Here is a 19,635-nt window from a genome sequence, read left to right on the forward strand (position 1 = left end):
ACTATTATTCTGGGCAGTTGTCAGCCAGCCATAGTCGGAGGATGAACTAAGAATGTTTCGCTCATCTATTATATTATTGTGATCACTTTGTTGATGAGAAATTAAAGTAAATTTGTGAAGTTATATTTTGCTCTCCGTTTGTTCTGTTGAGTCTTTCCCCGTCTCAGATGGAAGATCTACTGGCCATGTATTTGGTTTAATTTCTAATAATCAGATAACTGGTTAGTGGATCTTCACATCAATTCTGAGTCATAATACTAGGCATACAGTCATGATAATACGATGCTATCAACTGCATGCGGTATGATAATATTAATCATTAGGCCTACAAAGCGGTTTAATAGCCATATTTGGCGGTTCTCGGCCGGGCGCGATCATTACCTGGCTGATGGTGACTGTACCCACTAAGTTTCATGCCCAATATGACAGTTTTTACTAATTTGACCTCAGAGACCCCTGGTGACCCCAAAATGACCTCCCAGAAATTTGGCTCTAAATGTTGACTGTAGGGCCTACACACCAAGGTCCATGCCCATACGACAGTTTTTATTAATTTGACCTCAGATGACCCCTGGGTGACCTTCCAAAAATTTGGCTTTAAATGTTGACTGTACCTACCAAGTTTCATATCCACACGACACTTTTAGTAATTTGACCTGAGATGACACTGGGAGCCTCGTGGCCCGGGGTCAGATGAATTAGTGAACATAAACTTCTTCTTGCCAGTACAGAACGACACCCACCCAAAAAATCTAAATGATTTGATCATAAGGATATTCTTCGTATTCAGAATGCACACCCACCCAAAAAATCTAAATGATTTGATCATAAGGATATTCTTCGTATTCAGAATGCAATTTGGTGTGTCTGATGAGTTATAATTAAGTATAGGCCTATCATTTATATTGTGTGCAATGTAAACGACAGGAGGATACAATTCGATTGTAAATATAATATATATTGTTCGCTTCATATCTACTCAAATAAGAGTATATCCCTTTCAAGTTGAAAAATGTTGCCAATACCTTCAGTTTATACATTAATTAACTTAACAATTTTTGTCAATTATGTGTTACTATTTATCTTCAGGCCCGGCTTATCTTCAGACAATTTTTTTAATAACACATTATTTTCTTGAATGTTGAAGACTATAATGAGCAAGTGCAACCAGTATTAATACGATTTTAATACGTTTTAAGCGACTGGGTCAATAGACTACCGTGTCTACTTTTACAAAAATGACAAAGTTACCACGGCGTAAAATAAAATGGACTTGTTATACCGCCCTCATACACGTGATCACTCTCGTGGCGACTTAGCTATTTCTGTAGGAGTTTCCATGGCGTCTTTGCCATTTCTGTTCTATATTCCGTGGAAGCTTTTATGGAGACTATGTCATTTTAGTTAAATTTACTACCTGGATATTTGACCCACGGGGACTCAATCAGCTTTCCCAGTGCTGTGGAAAATACCACAGTAGGGCAGGTTACAGAACCCTGGACCACTACTTGGAAAATTGTCGCGTTGATGAAATAGGTGAGGGACGGACATATTATTCGAAAAATAATTGTAAGTACAAGAAGTACATGTAGTTATGTACGGAAACCGTCATCAAAAGTTCGGGTTTCTCATGTTTGCAAATGTTTGCATGTTTGTAAGCTTAAAAGGAGTATTTCGTGATCCTAGTTGCCATCCTCTATTTATGTCATTTTTCATTTATAGATATCCACGAAAAAAACCTATTCCCAAAATTTCAGTTGATTCCGATTTTGCGTTCGCGAGTTATGCATGATTATGTGTATTACACTGCTCCATAGACAATGCATTGTAATTTCGTTCTGGTGCACCAGAACGAAATTCAAATTTCACGATATCTTTGCTAAACGAATTAATCTGCAAGAAATATTTTGTACATAAACATTATGTAGCCAGAGGTTTCCAGTGATATAAAAATCTCAACTTTTTTGAGAAAAGTGGGGGACGAGGCTGTGGATCACGAAATGCCCTTTTAACATGCTTAGCTTAATACATGTAATACTTACAAATTTACAAGTTACATTAGGCCAAGTAAAAAATAAAACATGTTTCACGTCCGGGTTTTTGAAAAAAAGGAGGAGGAGGGGGCTTTTTATTTTCTATTTTTTATCGCAAAATTGGTGTAAAATACCCATACTTAGAGCTGTTTTAGCGTATACAATAATGCCTGGAAAAAGAAGGAGGCCCTTTTTTATTTGTTGTTCTGAGAGTTACACCCCTCCAATGATCACAAAACCTTCCTAAAATGTTTCTTGTATCTTAACAGTCAAGGCTATAGAAAGCATTCCAACTTCCTAGACATATTTTTTGAAAAGTTATAACTGAATTTCAAAAATAAAAATATATTTGAGGAAACCTCAAAAAGGAAGCGGAGGGACGTGAAACATGTTTATTTTTTTATTTTGCCTTTATGCATCATATAGACATAGCCATTATCACGTACGTCACGTACCCACATCATCATGTCCAATTACATGATTATGAATGATTATTCATACATACTCACGATATAACGACGTTTCTGATTGGATTTGCGCCTTGACCAGTACGCAGGGCATATCACGCAGCGTTGGAACCCAATTAACACAATCCACGAAAAAAATACTAACTAGTGTTGCATACACGCGGATGTCACCACGGCCCACGCCCATCTCACGCGGAGCGCAAAAGATGACACATATTACGCGTTGACTCCGGCCGTTGACCTCATGAGTCGAGATGCTTCCTGCAAGTAGGCCTACTCATTTTCTTCCAAATTATGAAGGAAAACGGTATGGAAATGTTATTTAAACTTATAATCCTTATTATTTTCATCTGTATTGAATTGCTAAGAAATGTTGGGTATGTCAGAACGGGGGCGGGGTTCATTCATAGGATTTCGGGCATGATCGCTGTTTATGCCCTCAATCCTATGAATGAACCCCTAATCTCCCGGGGATGATTTCAGGAGACAAAAAAAGTATCCCTACACTTGGAAAAAAATCCAACCATATTTAGGTATATAACATTTATTTGTTTAAAACTCCATGATAAATGCATGATTTCCGTCACAAATGACACAATTTTAATTTTGTTATTGATCTAACATGATGTAGGTAGGCCTATGCCAGGTGAATTAAAATTTGCCATCAAACTGCATCATTTTATATATCAAATTAAAGCCCTTGAGTAAAGAAAGCCAAAACTGAAAACCTTTTTGTCATAGCACTTTCCGTAGCAAAGTTACATCTACTCAAACTGCGTGTTTACACTGAGCACTCTGTATTTTTACCCGGTATTACCTGGTAACCCACTTTCCGATTCAGGCAACAACCAGCACGTTTCTCCTGATGCTTAAAATAAGGGTTGTGGTGTGTATCGGAAGTACTGAGAGTATTTACCTGACCCCCAAACTGCTTTTAAGGTCACGATGTGATACATAAAATTTACATAAAAGAAGTTCAACACCCAGCAACCGTTAACCGTTGTGTTTCCACTGACAGAAATACCGGGTGTCACACCACATGGACTACCTCATGACTGAGGTGGATCACGGTTGCCGGGTGTCCACACCGCATCACTCTGAACCACTCTGACTCTGAACCGATCTGTTTCTACTGGGCACATTAACCGGTAACACTCTAAACTAAACCACATTACCCGCCAACCGTTCCCCAGTAGAAACACGCAGAAAGATTGACTTTCATCAAAAAGATTCAGCTAGCAAAATTCCAAAAAAAAACATTTCGGGGGGTGTTTCTAGATCTTAGTCTCATGACGATAGCAGCTTTTTTTAATGGAACTGCTATCAAAATCCCTCTGAAATTCCATGTGCGAGTCTAAAATCACCAAAAAAATCATATATTTGGGTCGGGTGAAGTATAGACAACATATTTATGTAGGTTTCCTTGAGCAAGCGGTTCTTTTAAATTTCAATGTAAATTTGTATTGGGTCAGTCCATATCAAATCAACCAGGGGTCCCCAGGTGACCCTCTCAGATTTTGATGAAATTCCATCAGAGTAATCTTTTGTGGCCACAATGAACCCATACAAAAATTTGGCCTCATACTATGAGGCTCATAGGCCATGTCGTTTTTGAGAAATGGCCGTTTGAAGTTTGGCCCAGACCCCCCTTTTTTGGCACTCGCGAGTGTCATTGGTGATTTTTACCAACTTTGGTAGCTCATAACTTCTTGTTCTGAACAGATATAAAGCTGCAAAGTTGCATTCTAGCTAATCTTATGTCATATTTTCAGAATCTGGCTCTAAATTTCAGATATTTCCTAAAACTACAGCACCTAGAGTCTTGATTTTTGCAGGGTATATTGGTTAAAATAAAGTACAATATAATTATACTCCTCAGCAAATGTTATAATATGGCTTTGACAAACGCGATGTGTTGCAGGGTCAGAATTTTGTTTCACAGTGCGAGAATCAATCTTGATTCTTGCAGAATAAATTTGCGGGAATCATTTGATTCTTACAATTCAACTTCTGTGTAAACTAAGGTTTGCAAGAATCAACTTTGATTTGTGCTGAAGTTGGAATAGTTAAAATAGTTGTTGCAGGCTTTCAAATGTGCTAATATGTGCCTTAAGAAAGGTGTCTGTGAGCCAGTCATTTTTATATCACTCATACATAAATTCTAGACAGTTCATTGGTTGATTACCATTTGCCATTTTTACCACCACCCACGTGTGATAGTCTTTACCATCATGTGCTTTGTCAGAGTGCGCCTGCGCCAAGTCCGTAGGCGCTGACTCTTGGACTCGCCGATTTAGTTATGGGGTGGACCCCAAAATGTGAAGTATATGCACCGTAAAACATGGTGTTATGTTGATGTATTTCCTACCTTAATCAGTATTTTAGTAATAGAATTTATGTATGAGTGATATAAAACAAATATTAACTGTCTTAAATTTGTGTAATGGTCGAAAGATGTATTGTTCCATTCCACTCACCGTTCCGGCTTGTGGAATGGAACAATCCATCTTTCACCTCGTGATTATATTTTCGACCATCACACTCATAGACAGTTAATATTTGTATAATAGCCAACAATGGGCTATTAATCTGGGCAGCAGTATACATGTATGACCAAGGAGATTTTGAATAACAACAGTGTACGTACTCTTCTCTTCCAAACAGGGGAAAAATGTACATTTCAAATGTTCTTTAATAGATTCATGCAGTAAACACAAATTATATTTGGATACTAAATTGTAATATACATGTATTGTGGCTATTTTTCCAAAAAATTTTAAAAATCAACCACTTAATGATCGTAGCAATAGCTCAATGTCCAGACACTCTTGAAATCCGCAAAATGTAATTTTTTTATTAATATCACATCGGATAGGATATTGACTGTTATTTAACTTTTAAATTATCCGGATCAGATCTGTGGAAAAAAGGTAATTTCTGTTCAGCTCAATTGTTATTGGCTTGTTCATAAAATTGCACAATATGGGCTTCAAATACAAGTGTATTGTAAATATTTAGTTTACTATAGGTTTAAATGCGTATCACTTGTTGGGGGTGAAATTGTACAAAATAATGCACACACATACTGAGATGTTGATGCGTCTAATGCATGAGCCCCGAAGAGGGGAGTCAATTGGACCAGAGATTCTCATCTTCTCTGATTGGACGTATCAACATAGTACAACTTGGGCAGTATTTTGTACAATTTGTCGAGTAACAGGTGATACGTATTTATTTTAATCTATTTCATACACGACTAAAAAAATCCAGAGATTTTTGCAGTTTTTATAACAAAATTGTCACTAAAAATGTTGAAAAATGCAAACAAATTTATATAAATGCCTCCATCCGCAAGAAAAATGAACGCGTCCAAAAGCACTGCACATACTATGCGGTGTGCATGCCTTTGCAATTATATACAATATTACTAATTTACTAACACTTGCTCTGATTGATTCTCACTATCTAGGAGTGTATTCATCAGAATAAAAAAATAAATATCCTATAGGAGGTACCTCATTGCTTAAAAAGTAGATTGAACAATTTGGTGGTGTTCAACGATGTTTTTTGACATAAAAATATATATACTGACGTTATTCGTACAAAAGTACTTTATCAAAGTACTCTGATAAAGTACTTTTATCAAAGTACATTTGTACGAAACGTCAGTAATCGTATATATTTTTATGTGAATAAACATTGTTGAACACCACCAAATAATTGTTCAATCTACTTTTTACTTATACCATGTGATGTCACGTAGGAATCCAAACTTTTATCTACCCCATTGCTTACATTGTTGCTCTTTTTCTTTAATCCAGATTCATGAGGTAGCAAAATGCCACCGACAGCAGCCATGTCAAGAATATTACTGAACGCCATCCGTCAAGGGATACGTCCCCCGTCCTGTGTGGTGCGTTGTGCAGCTGTTACACCATCCCAGCAACACAGGTTCAGGAGTGCTGCAGCTGCAGAGCTAGATGTCCAAATGAGCAGAGGACCAAAGTTTGCCAAGCTCCGTGACAGGAGTATACTCCGTGTGGCAGGGAGTGATGCAGCCGATTTGATCCAGGGTCTGGTCCCTAATGATGTCAACATTCTCAACAACCAAAAAGTCATGTACACAATGTTTTTAAGTTCAGCTGTAAGTACAGTGTATATGTTATGTACCGGTACCTGTTACGGTACAGAAACATAGTTTTGGTGTGTTAATGTTTTATTGTCCAGTTAAGGAAGACAGCCAAATTGGTTCCCTGAGCTCAGCCAAGCTTCGCTACCTTTGGTATGGTAATGCATTATTATTCTACCTTAGGGGTACCCAGCTTTTAGCAAAGACCAAAGTCATTTAAAAGCCTGTAGAAAACTGCAGGCTTCGCTGAATTTACATGTAAACACACCACTCTGGTTTCACCGTTTACCAAAATCTATTGTATCTATTTTCATTTTGTAATAACGTTATATGTTACATGTGAGATAAAATGTAATGTCCATAACACTAAATCAACAGCGTAGCACGATACAGGAGTATTAATTTCAGACTTGCTTTTCATGTTTACATAGAATGGAGTCAGGGCTTGCTCAATATAACAGAAAAAATAAAACACAGGGCTAACTGAACAGAGATTTAAGGATACAATGTATGTCATTTGAAAAGGCAGGCACTTTCACGTAGGCCTACCGTAACGTCCGTAATGGCAAATGCTCATTTCATGAATATTAGAGTGTGTACTAGTAGCATGCTAGGTAAGAAATAAAGTGTTATCCTAACAGGTGTGCTAATCACTTAAAAGTTGCAAGTTGCATGTATCTGTAACATCCGTTACAGCGGAATTGGCCTCGGGGACTCTATTCTCTGCAAACTGGTGATTGGTTGTGTTTTATTTGCAGGGTCGTGTTCTGTATGATGTGATGGTATATCATTGTGATGAAGCAGGTACAGGTAAACCAGGAGAACAGTGCTTCTTGATTGAATGTGATAAGTCAGTAACAACAGATCTACAGAGGCATATGGTGGTCTACAGAGTCAGAAAGAAGGTACGTATGGGGAATATGATATCTGAGTTTATCAAATACCGTGCTGACACGAGTATAGCAGGGATGCAAATTGTGCGGGAGCGGGGAGCACCGCTCCTAGGAAATGAGGAAATAATGCCTTTAGAAGAAAAAAAGAAAGAGAGGAAAAAGAGGAAGGAGAAAAAAAAAGAGGAGAGGAAGAGGAAAGAAGAAGAGGTGGAGGAGGTTGAAGAGGAAAACAATCTCAGCAAATAGATAATAAGTAATAGGTGAAGCAGTGAAGCTACTGAATGGAAGAGAGGAAGACACTTGTGCAAAATATTGAGGAATTCAAATGATTGTTCAAGAAATAAGAGCCTTAAGTATTAGAAGAGGAAGGTGTTGGTGTCAGAATATGGATATGAGTAACAATGCATATTTGAGGAAATCTGTGGCAGGTGGTAATAAGGCACATACCGGTATCTGAGGAAATTTATAAAGTGAGGCAATGAGGATTGTATGGAAAAAAGTCATAAAGGAATTCAATGTATCAAAAATGAAAGAGAAAAGTGCTTCCTCCGAATGAAAAAAAAATGAAGGGGGGGGGGCAACAGGAAAGGAGCCCATATGTCCCAGTGAATTCACACCAATCATTGGCCAAACTAGTATAAAATACCAAATTTTTGCGCGCGCGCGCACACTTTCCCAAATAAAGCCATTTTTGAAATTTCAAAGATTTTACTTGTTAGTCTCTTCAAAAACATCCTATGTAAAGTTACAATATTATTCTCATCTTTCGAAGTGCAGAACAAACATATTTTATGTCTGGTATGATTGAGGAAATCTTGAGCCTAAAAACCTTGCTCCTGAGGAAGAAATCACAATTTGCACCTCTGGCAGTATAGTCCCACCTGTGAGTAAAGTCCCACCCCCAAATTTTCGAAAAATTTCAGAAATTAAAAAATTCATTTTTTCGGCTTGGGAGTGTCCCTGGACCTATAGCTAAATGCTAGGATCATTCATGGTTGATTAAAAAAAAAATTGTAGGCCTATGTGTTTTGAATAAATTTGTACTCATGTCATACTCTATGAAGGATTTCAAAATGCATTGAATTTGTATGCATTTTTTTTTAAATCGAGTATAGTCCCACCACCCAATTTTGAAAAATGTTCACCCAAAAACGGGGTGGGACTATACTCGAGTCAGTACGGTACTACAGAAGGGGTCAGGCCCGTACGCAGGGGGGGTGCGGGGGGTGCGACCGCACCTCCCCAAATTTCCAAAAGTATACAAAAGTCCCAAAATTTAAGAATTTATGAAGCGTGAATGCAGCAAAAAAATCAGGTTTTTATGTTTTTTGGTCAAAAAGGTCCAAATTTTGGGGGAAAGTCCACTTTTACAAAATCGCCCCTTTGGAAAAAGTCCACTTTTTCAAAATCAGCACCCCCCCAAAAAAAATCCTGCGTACGGGCCTGGAAGGGGTCTTACCTAGCCTTTGTACACAACTAGCAACTCTTCATCATCATTACTGGCAATTGTGAAAATGCTACCAGTGTTTAAATCACCAGTGATTTTTAAATCTCATGCTGTTAATGATATGCCTGTAAGGCAAGGAAAAAAAACCCTGTTCTATGGGCAGACAGATTTGCCAGGAGGGGTGGGTCAGGATTTTTTTCTCTCTCAAATAGCACCAAAAGCTTTAAAAAATATTACATTTGGAAAATGTCCAGATTTTTTTTCCGAACAATCCACTTTTTATTTAATACAGCTAAAAAACATGGACGTGTGGGTGCATTGTTGTTAATTGCTAATGAACCACTGACTGTGCAACATGATTGAATCCCTCTAATCATTTAGTCTGAAGGCATTTCAAAAGCTACCACAAATTGGTGTTTAGCAAAAAATATCACGAAATTTGTATTACGTTCTAGCATTGTCTTAGTGTAAATGACACCTAATCATGCGTAACTAGCAAACGCAAAATTGAAATCAACTGAAACTTTGGGAATGAGCTTTTTTTGTGGGTATCTATTCATTGTCATAAAAAGAGGATGCTAGGATCACGAAATAATAAAATCAAACGCTAATCCTCTGTTATAGGTATAAAGCAACATACATTGTACAATGTAGAACAAATTAACCTGTAGTCATGTTTTGATGTGTAACAGGCTGATGTGAGCTACTTTGGTGACAAATACCAGGTATGGGTAGTCTTTGACCCAGACAGTAATGAAGACACCCCCCTCACATTTGGTACAGAAACAAACGGTTCAAACATCTTGATGAGAGTCAATGATCCGAGGATAGGAGGTTTTGCACAACGTGTTGTTACGCAGACAGATGTGGAATCAGCTACATGTAAGTATTTCCCACTGTTCGTCAGCTGTTAGGTGTTATCATTTTCTTTGGAAGGGGGTCCCTAATATACAAGGGGGTCATAAATTTTGGAAAGAAAATAGGGGGTTATAAAATTTTTGATGACCAAAATGTAGGGAGTCACAAGATGACCACAGATAGTGTGCTTATATTATTCAAAAAGACTGATTTCAATACAATTTAGCCTCTTTAGGGAGTAAGGTATCGGTGGTGGGGTCATACAATTTTTGTTACAAAAATTGGGGTGGGTTGCAATTTTATTGGCATTGACTTTTTGTAAATTTGGGACCCCACCTTCCGAAGTAAATGATAGCCCCCTTATGTCCTGTCTGTCATTTCTGTCCTCGTTATGATAGTCATCATAGTCGTCAACAAATCATCATCATCTAGATCCTTTTTCATTTTAAGTTTTTCATGTCATTTATCCATATATTCTTCCTTCATCCTTTCTGCCATCTTTTTATTCTCTCTTCCTTCCATTTACTTGTTTCTCTAGTATATGTTTTGTTTCTTTCTACTTATTTCTTTAATGGGAATGGGTTGCAAGTTTGCAACAGCCTGTAGTTCACATGAAGGGGTCCTCATCAAGCATCATTTATAAGGTGACTTTCAATGGCAAAAGTGGGTCAAATTATGATAGGATTCATGCATCAGCATTAAGGCTGGCATTTTCGGTCGGGTAAACGGGTACCGCCGAGATTACATTACCCGGTAGGAAATACCCTCCCGGTACCGAAATTCAAAAAAAAAAAAAAAAAAAAAAAAATTCAAGATATTTTGTTATTTTTAATATGAAAATTGATAATTTGTATTCATGTCATAGTCTATTAATGATTTCAAAATGCATTCAAATTCAATACGCTTTTTTTTTGTTTTTGCAATTTGGTACCCGTTACCCGCTCGAAAATTGCAGCGGGTACCCGGGTACAAAATTACCCGAAAATGCCAGGCCTAATCAGCATTAATATAATATTTTTCTGAGATTCCAGTTTCTTTGGCCGTGAGGCTCTGCGCTCCTGTCGCTACAGTCCCTATGGCTCGCAATTGTCTGTATTAATATTATTTTCAAAATGGTTTTGGTCAAATCACTATCATCGCTGATTTATATATAACAATATCTTTGAACATTCTTGCTTTTCAAACAATATAAAACAATATCAGATGATTTTAAAAAGTGTGTTGTGTTCACTGTATTAGGGACTGTTCACAAACACTTGTAAGGGGGGGCCTGATGCAAAAAGGGGGCCCTGAAAATTTTTGACCCTCCTAAGGGGGGGGGAAATTTTTCAGGGAAAATTGAGTTTATATGCTTTTCTATGGGGTTGACCGATAATTTTCATGTAAAAAGGGGGGGCCCTGAAATTTTTGCGATAAATTTTTTTGGCATCAGGCCCCCCCTTACAAGTGTTTGTGAACGGTCCCTTATTATGCCATTTTTAAAACATACAAATCATTTTTTTTTGTGAGCAGCATAAAAGTTGTTCAATTTATTTTCAATGAGGTAAATTACTAGGTGCCTGTTTTCACTACAGTACAATGCAAACTGTCCTAGTCTTTTTACCCTCTCTGTGACCTCTAATATGCACTATTTGTTTAACCTTGTAGTTACACACTGGACTTCCCATGGGTATTACCTGAAAGGTCCAGACAAAAATCACTGTACTACTTTGGCAGTACATCACTATATAATACTTTGGTAGTACAACTTTAGAAACCCAACATATCTCTTTTCCCTGCTATGTCAACAACATCAACAAGACATGAAATTATTAGGGGTGGTGCAATAATTATGGGTACCCCCAGGGGTGAATTATAGGGGGGCCAAAGATTTTTGGCAGGCCAGAAGGGGGGACAAAGATTTTTGGCATGGCCAAAGGGGGGGGCAAGCGTTTTTGGCAGACCATTTTGAGAATTCACCCCCAGGGGTACACATAATTATATAATTATTGCACACACCCCTTAGAAGCTGTCAGTTTGAGGGCCTTGTGATTCTTGTATTGATTCTCAAAAATTACAAACTATCAGTTCCTTATCCCTAGCCCTAATATGATTTGGCACTTGTATATGCCCTTTAAATTTAATGTATACAAAATAAATCAAATGCCACAACATGAGGTCAACTTTGAGCGACACTTGTTGAATGGAGGTCAGTGAACTGTGCAGATGGGGTTGAATTTATTTTGACTCATAGTTTGTTTAATTGTTTTAAAACGGTTGCTCTGTGAGACACGCTTGGGTCCTAATGGGACCAGGCTCAAACAGAATGCTCAAGCCAGGCTAAAAAGCCTATAAAGTAGGCCTGCTAAGAATACGCGATTTTGGAGGCCAAAAAACGCACCCCGATTTTCCAAAAAACGCAATAATCCGCCAAAAACGCAAAATCAATTTTGCGATTTTTAATTTTTTTTTCCGCGGATTTGGAGAGTCCCTGGGCCTAACATCAAGTGCTACCATCATTAAAAAAATTTGAAAAAAAAAAAAAAAAATAAAAAATAAATAAAGAAAAAATAAAAATTGCATTTTTTAAAAAATATTTTGCGGATTTAGAGAGTCCCTTGACCTAGAGTGAGGTTCTGCAATCATTTGTGGTTGATTTTTAAAAAATTGGAAAAAGATACAAAAAAAAAAATTACAAGTTTGTATCCAAATGGGACCGATTTGTAACTTGTGTTCACTGCATAATCTATTGAAGATATAAAAATGTATTGGTTTTGTACACAAGTCTATATCTTAGATAGATTTTGAAGTTAACACAAGTTACAAATTGGTCCCATTTGGATACAAACTTGTAATTTTTTTGTATCTTTTTTCCAATTATTTTTTTAAATTTTTTTAATGATGGTAGCACTTGATGTTAGGTCCAGGGACTCTCCAAATCCATGGAAAAAAAATTAAAATCGCAAAAAAAAAAAAAAATAATTTTTTTTTTTTTTTTAGATTTTTTCAAAAATGTCAAAAACGCAATTGGAGCCAAAATACGCAAATTGCGGCGCAAATAACGCAATTGCGTATTCTTAGCAGCCCTACTATAAAGCTCTATAAGAATGCTGTGGCAGGCTATAAGTTATCCTGTGTTTCTCCTATGTCCTGAATAGGAACAATTTCTGGGGAAGAAAAAGTTATATTTTGAGTGGGACTTGCATTGTCAGCTGCTGCCAGTGGCAAAATAAGGCCACTGTGTTGGTACTATTGGGTCATTGCTATCCAGGTCAGCATTTTCTGGCAGCTAGACAATACTGTAAAGCAGTATATTTTGTGGCATTTAAATTTTGCATCGTAGAGAGAACCTATGTTTCTGTGACATATAATTTTCACTAGTTTGTATGTTTCCTAATAATGAAGAATAAATATTTGTGAGCATGAAAATGTCACAGATTAATTGCATTCCAGAAATTAGCGAAATTTTCCTGCATGTGAACATTTCATGCTTGTCAATATTTTGCAGGGTTATGTTACCGCAGAGATCCCTACTGTTATACTGAAGAGATTTTAAAGCTATGTTGAATAAATGCATCTTATTTGTTTTATTTCTTTTGTCATTCTGTATGTAATAAACTTTATTTGCTTTATAAATACATTTTTTATGTTTTAAGAGATTGTGAGGTATAATTGTTTCCATCACTAAGTCACTGTGAACCAGATATATAGGGCCTAGAGGTCTGTAAGCTCAGGTAGTTGTGTAACCCCTTGATATAGGTATACCTGACATGTCAGCAGGTTGGTACTTGGAGGCCTTGGGCCTTTAGGCATATACATGTAGTACACTGTATATCATTGCTGGGCAGGAAAGACCGATGTAAATTTTCACTGTAACTCATTTGGCAAACCAGGGAACAGTACAAAATGTCAATTTTGCAAGGGACACAAAAACTGCAGAACTGTTCAAAGATGTTGTTTAGGGCTGTGCAATAATTATGAGCTCCCCGGAGGGTAAAATTTCAAACGGCTCGCCAAAATCGCTTGCCCCCCCCCTCTCGGCCTGCCAAAATCACTTGCCCCCCCCCTCGGCCTGCCAAAAATTCTTTGCCCCCCCCTTGCATGCCAAATTTTGGGATCCCAATTTACAAACCTTAAATGGTCTATATACCTGTTGCGGCGCAGATAGCAGGAAAATTTGCATATTTAAGCGTTTCCGTACTGTTTTCCTAAGCCTTTTAGAGCGTTTTATTAAAAAGGCGCCCCATGAATGTATGCAAAAATCGCTTGCCCCCCCTCTCAGCTTGCCAAAAATTGCTTGCCCCCCCCCTTTGGCTCGCCAAAATTTCTTGCCCCCCCAATTTTACCCTCCCCAGGGCTCATAATTATTGCACAGCCCTTAGTGATTTAAACCTTTCATCACAACACAAAAATTTGTGTACCTGGAGTTTTCAGTTGATACTTTGACTTTCATCAGCAGACTGGCAACCCAAATTAGGGGTCAGCGACCTTCCTGACACTTGACCCCAAAATAGGGTCGTAGACTCTAGGTACATTGTAGCTTGTATGGCCCTCTCTGTTCAGCAATGGCTGGTTCACTCTGATATTTTGGGGCCAAGTGTCCGAAAGGTCACTGACCCCTAATTTGGATTTGGGTTGCCAGTCTGCTGATCCTCGACTGAAAATTCCAGGTACGCAAATTTTTGTTTTGTGATCAAAGGTTTGAACCACTATAAACTATGTTTACTACCAATACAGATGAACTTTCATTCTAATGTTCAAAGATGTTGTTTATTTAAGTTTGAATTCCCCTGCGGAATGAAAATACCTTTGTTAGCTCAGTTGAGAGTGCTGGCTAGATAATAGATAACCCAGTGGTCCCAGGTTCAATTTCCAGTGATGGATGAAATTTGTTATTCCAGGTTAAGAATAATTTACGATCATACATGATTTGTAATTCCCTATTGGCAATCTCTCATAATACAATTTTGATAAAATATGTTGATTGAATTTGCAGTGAGTGAAGCTCTGCCTGAATGTAAAGAGTGTCCTACAGACTGGTACACAGTACATCGCTTCAGATGGGGCGTTCCAGAAGGCGTTATTGATCTACCTCCAGCAGAAGCTCTGCCGCTTGAGTCAAACCTGGCCTTCATGAATGGAGGTAAGTATGGTGTTCATAATGATATGAGATAACAGAATGCTGAATAATCGCTTGCTATAAATCGTTCCTGTATAATAACATGGGACATGGTTTACAAGAAGCGATCATAAAGCAAAACAGGCTTTGCTCTGTTGGATAAAATGGTTTCATTGCCCTGCTATTGACCTAATAATATACAGATAGTTTATACTTGGCTTCTAGTCATCAATATGTTGTGATCACAACAATATTTATGATGATGGCAGTGGTGTAGCCAAGGGGGCTTCCCCAAAGTCTTGCACCCCTCTTGTTCCTCCTGTGGGATGCTGGCCGCCGTGATATTTGAGATTTTTAGACATATTTTGTACTTTTTATCTGTGGCATGAAAAGTGCAAAAATGGAAGAAATCAGGGCATGTCAAAGCTATTTGAAAAGAGAAGGGAAATGATCACTGGTTCTGATAACTGCACCCAACCTCTGGGTACCAGAGTACATGTAGTTGGCAGAGTGTGGTCTTACTGATTTCCATGCCCATCTAACCAAAGCAGAAACAAGTATTTATTTGGTGACCAATCAACCAGAAGTCAGGTCAGTAAAAATTTGAATTAGTTTTGGCAAGAAGAACATTATTAATTAATAAGTATTTATTTGCTTTGGAATATTTTCTCTCTTGTTTTCAGTGAGTTTTGAGAAAGGGTGCTACTTGGGTCAAGAGCTGACTGCCCGTACACATCACACAGGTGTCATACGCAAGAGGATTATGCCTCTGGAGATCACAGGGTACGTATACATTGCAAGACAATAATAAGGTATGGATGGTACAATAGGCTATTCCAGTTGAAATCCATACACCCCTTATGGAAGACATAATAATCATCTACAGGGGAGTGTGAATTTCAAATGGGATTACCTGAATGGGTGATTCCATTTGAAATCTACATCCCCTGTGTGGAAAATTAAGGCCATGTCTTCCATTGGGGGGTGTATAGATGTACCGTAAAAACTTGATAGCTAGCATAATGTGTTTACTATCGAGCGCTTTAGAAAACATGAAATTGTACCAAAAGTCCAGCGCTTTACCAACTGAGCTAATGGGGTTGAGACACACATTTGTAGGTTTACTTGTTTATATTTAACTATGTATATCGATGATTTGCTCAAAACCCTTTTCACTTTTGTGGTTGGGGCTCTTCATGTTTGCCTGTTTTAAAAGCACTCGATAGTAAGCACGTATGCTAATTATTAAGATTTTACGGTAATATATGTTGTAGTGAAGCTGATCATTACAAAAAGTGTGAGAAGGTTGTATCGATTGACAGAATTAATCATTTGCATCCCAAATGTAAAGAAATACATTGAAAAAAAATATTGCTATGTTTGTGGGAAATTTGGCTTTTAGGGAAATAAACATTTTATCAGACTTGCACGCAGCACTCCTTGCATGAAAGTGTTATACAAGAATGCTTGCATAGATTGTTACAATTCATGGCCTGTCACTGCATTCTGCATGGTCCTTAAGACAAATATGGCAATATCTTCTAGGAAATAATTTAAACATTCAGATATCATGGCTTGGGAAAATGACTGGAAACTAGGCAGCATGCCTATGTTAAACACTGAACTGCATGATTGATGGGAACGTTTCATGAGGCGAGTTGTCTTACTTACCAGGAGTTTTGAGGTTTGACTTTTGTTATCAGAAAATTCATGAGCATTCTGAATGCCATTCTCCTCTTGGTTGTCTGTGATGACAAACAAAACTTTCCTCATGAAATGGACTTGTCTCAACTTTATGTTGTGTTTGATTTACAAAAATTGCATGTGAGATGTTGCTCACCTGGGAATGATGAAGAGAGTATGGCTCCCCTTAGGATAAAGTGGCAAGTTTTCCGTATCACAGAAAATGTACACAAATTCACGGAAAAGAATTAGAACACAGAAAAGCACAGAAAACTGTATTTTTGCTATTAAAAATTTAAAATAAATAAAATACAATTGAAAAATAAGAAAAAAAGTTTGAAGAGGAACATTTTGCGAACATTTTTATCATGGGGACAAGTTGTTGAATCATATGACGGATGTCGTACAAATGTAACTGTTTTTCACTTGTTTCATGGCCTTGGAAGAAAATAGAAAGGTGAACATTTTCATTACGGAAGAACACAGAATTTGCTGTTTTATAAAACAAAAAACTTGCCACTTTACCTTAGAATGTTAAGGAGAGCTGTCAGGAGAATGGACTGCCTTGCTGATCGGTGCCCTGCTGGTCTGCATGTATGGTGCTTTTTTCAGCAGCCTTACTTATTTTGAGCCCTGCGTTGTTTCCCTTTCCTCTCATGGTATACAGCAGTACACACAAAGAAAACACAGGAACAGATGAGTCTGGTAGTAAATGGTAAGGCTATGTTTTCTATGTAAAATATGCACACAATATTTGGCCTAATTCCCAGAGACAAAAATTTTCGTCTCAGATAATTCCAGTATACACTTTGCACCTAGCTGGACTTGCTTTGGACTAATCTAATATAGGTTGGGATGTGGCTTTGGTTATGGTTAGGTTTTGGGTTACACATAGTTTAAGATGATCTGGAAAATTGCAAACTGGTGTGTGATGTGGATGTGCACAAATTTCAGTAACCTGCACATTAAACCAATCTTTGTTGCACATACAGGAGTGGGCACTTGTAGATTGCTTTGCTGCAAGCTGTAATGAGTCACCAAAAAATCAGATTGAGTCAAGTTATTTGGACTTGAGCTCAAATTGAGTCACTTTTCCAAATCCAAGGGGTTGAATCATAGAATATAACCAGAGTCAATTGTCTTGTTTAATCTCAAGTCACAAGTCGTGATTCATTACAACTCTGCTTTTCTCTGTGGGCAATAAACTCTGTTAACCTATGTCTAAAATTGTATCACTTGTATCATATTATAGTGGTCTACGTATGTGTCTGGAGTTATGGAGGTACCATCATAACAATCTAACTTAAAATGTGCATACTATGTTCTTTCCATTATTATCATCAAGCCTACTAAATAGCGAAGCTTTGTGATAGTGAGAAATGTTGTGTTGTATTGTACTAATAATATGTGATGCGATCAAGCAAAATCAGTCGCAACTCGGAAATATTAAATTTTCAGTTTCTTATAGGATAGTAAAAAGCATTTACAAAGCTGAATTATGCAGAAAACTTATGAAATTGAACAACTAGTTCCAAAGATATGAGCAATTTAAGAGTTTCCAAAACAATAAGAAACAAAAGAAAATACTTCTTTTGTTTTGCTATATCTCAAAATCAATATTTCCGACTGATTTGATTGATCGCATCACATATACATGTATCTTAAGCTGTGTTAACTTGGTACTTTTATATAGCAGCATATATTGTAGAATCCACTTTTTTCTTGTTGCTTTTGAAATGTTTTACACTGTGAACAGATATATATAATATGTACTTACATTTTCTTAAACAATTCCCTTTTTTTACTTCCATTTTCCTTCTATTCTTTAATTTTCTACCTATTTCTTGTTTTCTTGTGGCCTCTGTCTGTGGTGACAAGATTTTACTGATGTGTGTGGATGTCAGAGGTGCAACCCCTGTTTCTGCTGATAAGATTTTGGAGTAATTTATCCCTTTAGGGAAGATTTGGAGGATGTAGATTCAAAAATATAAGAAAAAAGACAAATAAGTACTTATAGCAATTTAAAGTTCTAATAAAAAGATTGGCACATGACAGATCACTATAGGGAAGAAAATTGTTGGGGCGGGGAAGGTACAGGTACAACATTGTGTAAATATCTGGGGAAGGATATTGTCCGAGCATGGGAGTATCAAGAGTGATTGCAGCTATCCGGAAGAAAAGACACCCCTGTCCCCAACCTTCCGGTTGTAGATACCCCTGGCCCCACGCTTTACAAACTGGAAGTGTGATGAAAGGACCACATTGAGGGGTTAGGGCAAGAAACCCTATCTGCCATATAGCTGTTAGGTGTCATGTGTACAATGTACATGTAGAATACAGAAACTGTTAAATGTGTACAAGGCATTACTATTGGTGATAGGACATTCTTGTACTTTTCCTTTGATACAATGGACAGACAACAAAAGAATTAACCCCATGAGAACTACCTGCCAATTGGCCAAAAAGAAGTTTTCATTATCAATTGGACCAAACAGCAACATTGTTAGAATAATTTCACCACACAAAAAAATTAGGGTGAATTATTTGCAAAGCTTCTTTCTGATTGGTGATTTAAGTGAAAATATCATGTAAGTAACCAATCAGAGGCAATGTTAGATCGGCAGATAGTGTTTAGGGGGTTAAGGTACCAGTTATTTTCACCCCTGTATGTCCTCAATGATGCCAAGTATGTCAAAATGAAAACCAGCAGCTGAGCCAATACCTGTACCTTTTGGCTGTGATTTAAGACCTCATTTTGTTGAAATTAAAGAAATGGTGATCAAAAGCCCAAGGAAGGGACCAAAATCAAAAGTTTAATTTTAATGTTCCCCTTGAATTTTGAATCTCCATGTCTTTATTTCTGAACTGATTTTAACGAATGGGGTCTTAAATATGATATAAAATATGCAGCTATCGACTGCTAGTTTTAATTATGATCTTTGTTTTGGATATACAGTACACACATGATTGGGTAAAAATAAATGATGCTTTTCTTTCGTTTTTTCTGTCTCTATGGAATTGTCTCTA

General features: G+C 37.3%; 1 protein-coding gene across 5 annotated transcripts in view; it reads left to right on the top strand.

Annotated features, from left to right (window-relative positions):
- Window positions 1-1,426: 1,426 nt before the first annotated feature.
- The window catches only part of LOC140166592 (putative transferase CAF17 homolog, mitochondrial), a 35,110-nt gene continuing 16,901 nt past the window's right edge, over window positions 1,427-19,635 (top strand). For 2 of the 5 annotated variants that reach the window (XM_072190088.1, XM_072190092.1), the window contains exons 1-7: window positions 1,427-1,569; window positions 6,322-6,644; window positions 7,388-7,534; window positions 9,662-9,851; window positions 14,803-14,949; window positions 15,609-15,708; window positions 17,276-17,323. In XM_072190088.1, the coding sequence (XP_072046189.1) occupies window positions 6,339-6,644; window positions 7,388-7,534; window positions 9,662-9,851; window positions 14,803-14,949; window positions 15,609-15,708; window positions 17,276-17,323 (938 nt within the window). In that variant the 5' untranslated portion in view covers window positions 1,427-1,569; window positions 6,322-6,338. The remainder of the gene's footprint in view (window positions 1,570-6,321; window positions 6,645-7,387; window positions 7,535-9,661; window positions 9,852-14,802; window positions 14,950-15,608; window positions 15,709-17,275; window positions 17,324-19,635) is intronic. The other 3 variants (XM_072190090.1, XM_072190089.1, XM_072190091.1) reach the window with 3 other exon arrangements.

The sequence above is a fragment of the Amphiura filiformis genome, chromosome 12 (assembly GCF_039555335.1).
Source record: "Amphiura filiformis chromosome 12, Afil_fr2py, whole genome shotgun sequence".
Classification (NCBI taxonomy): domain Eukaryota; kingdom Metazoa; phylum Echinodermata; class Ophiuroidea; order Amphilepidida; family Amphiuridae; genus Amphiura; species Amphiura filiformis.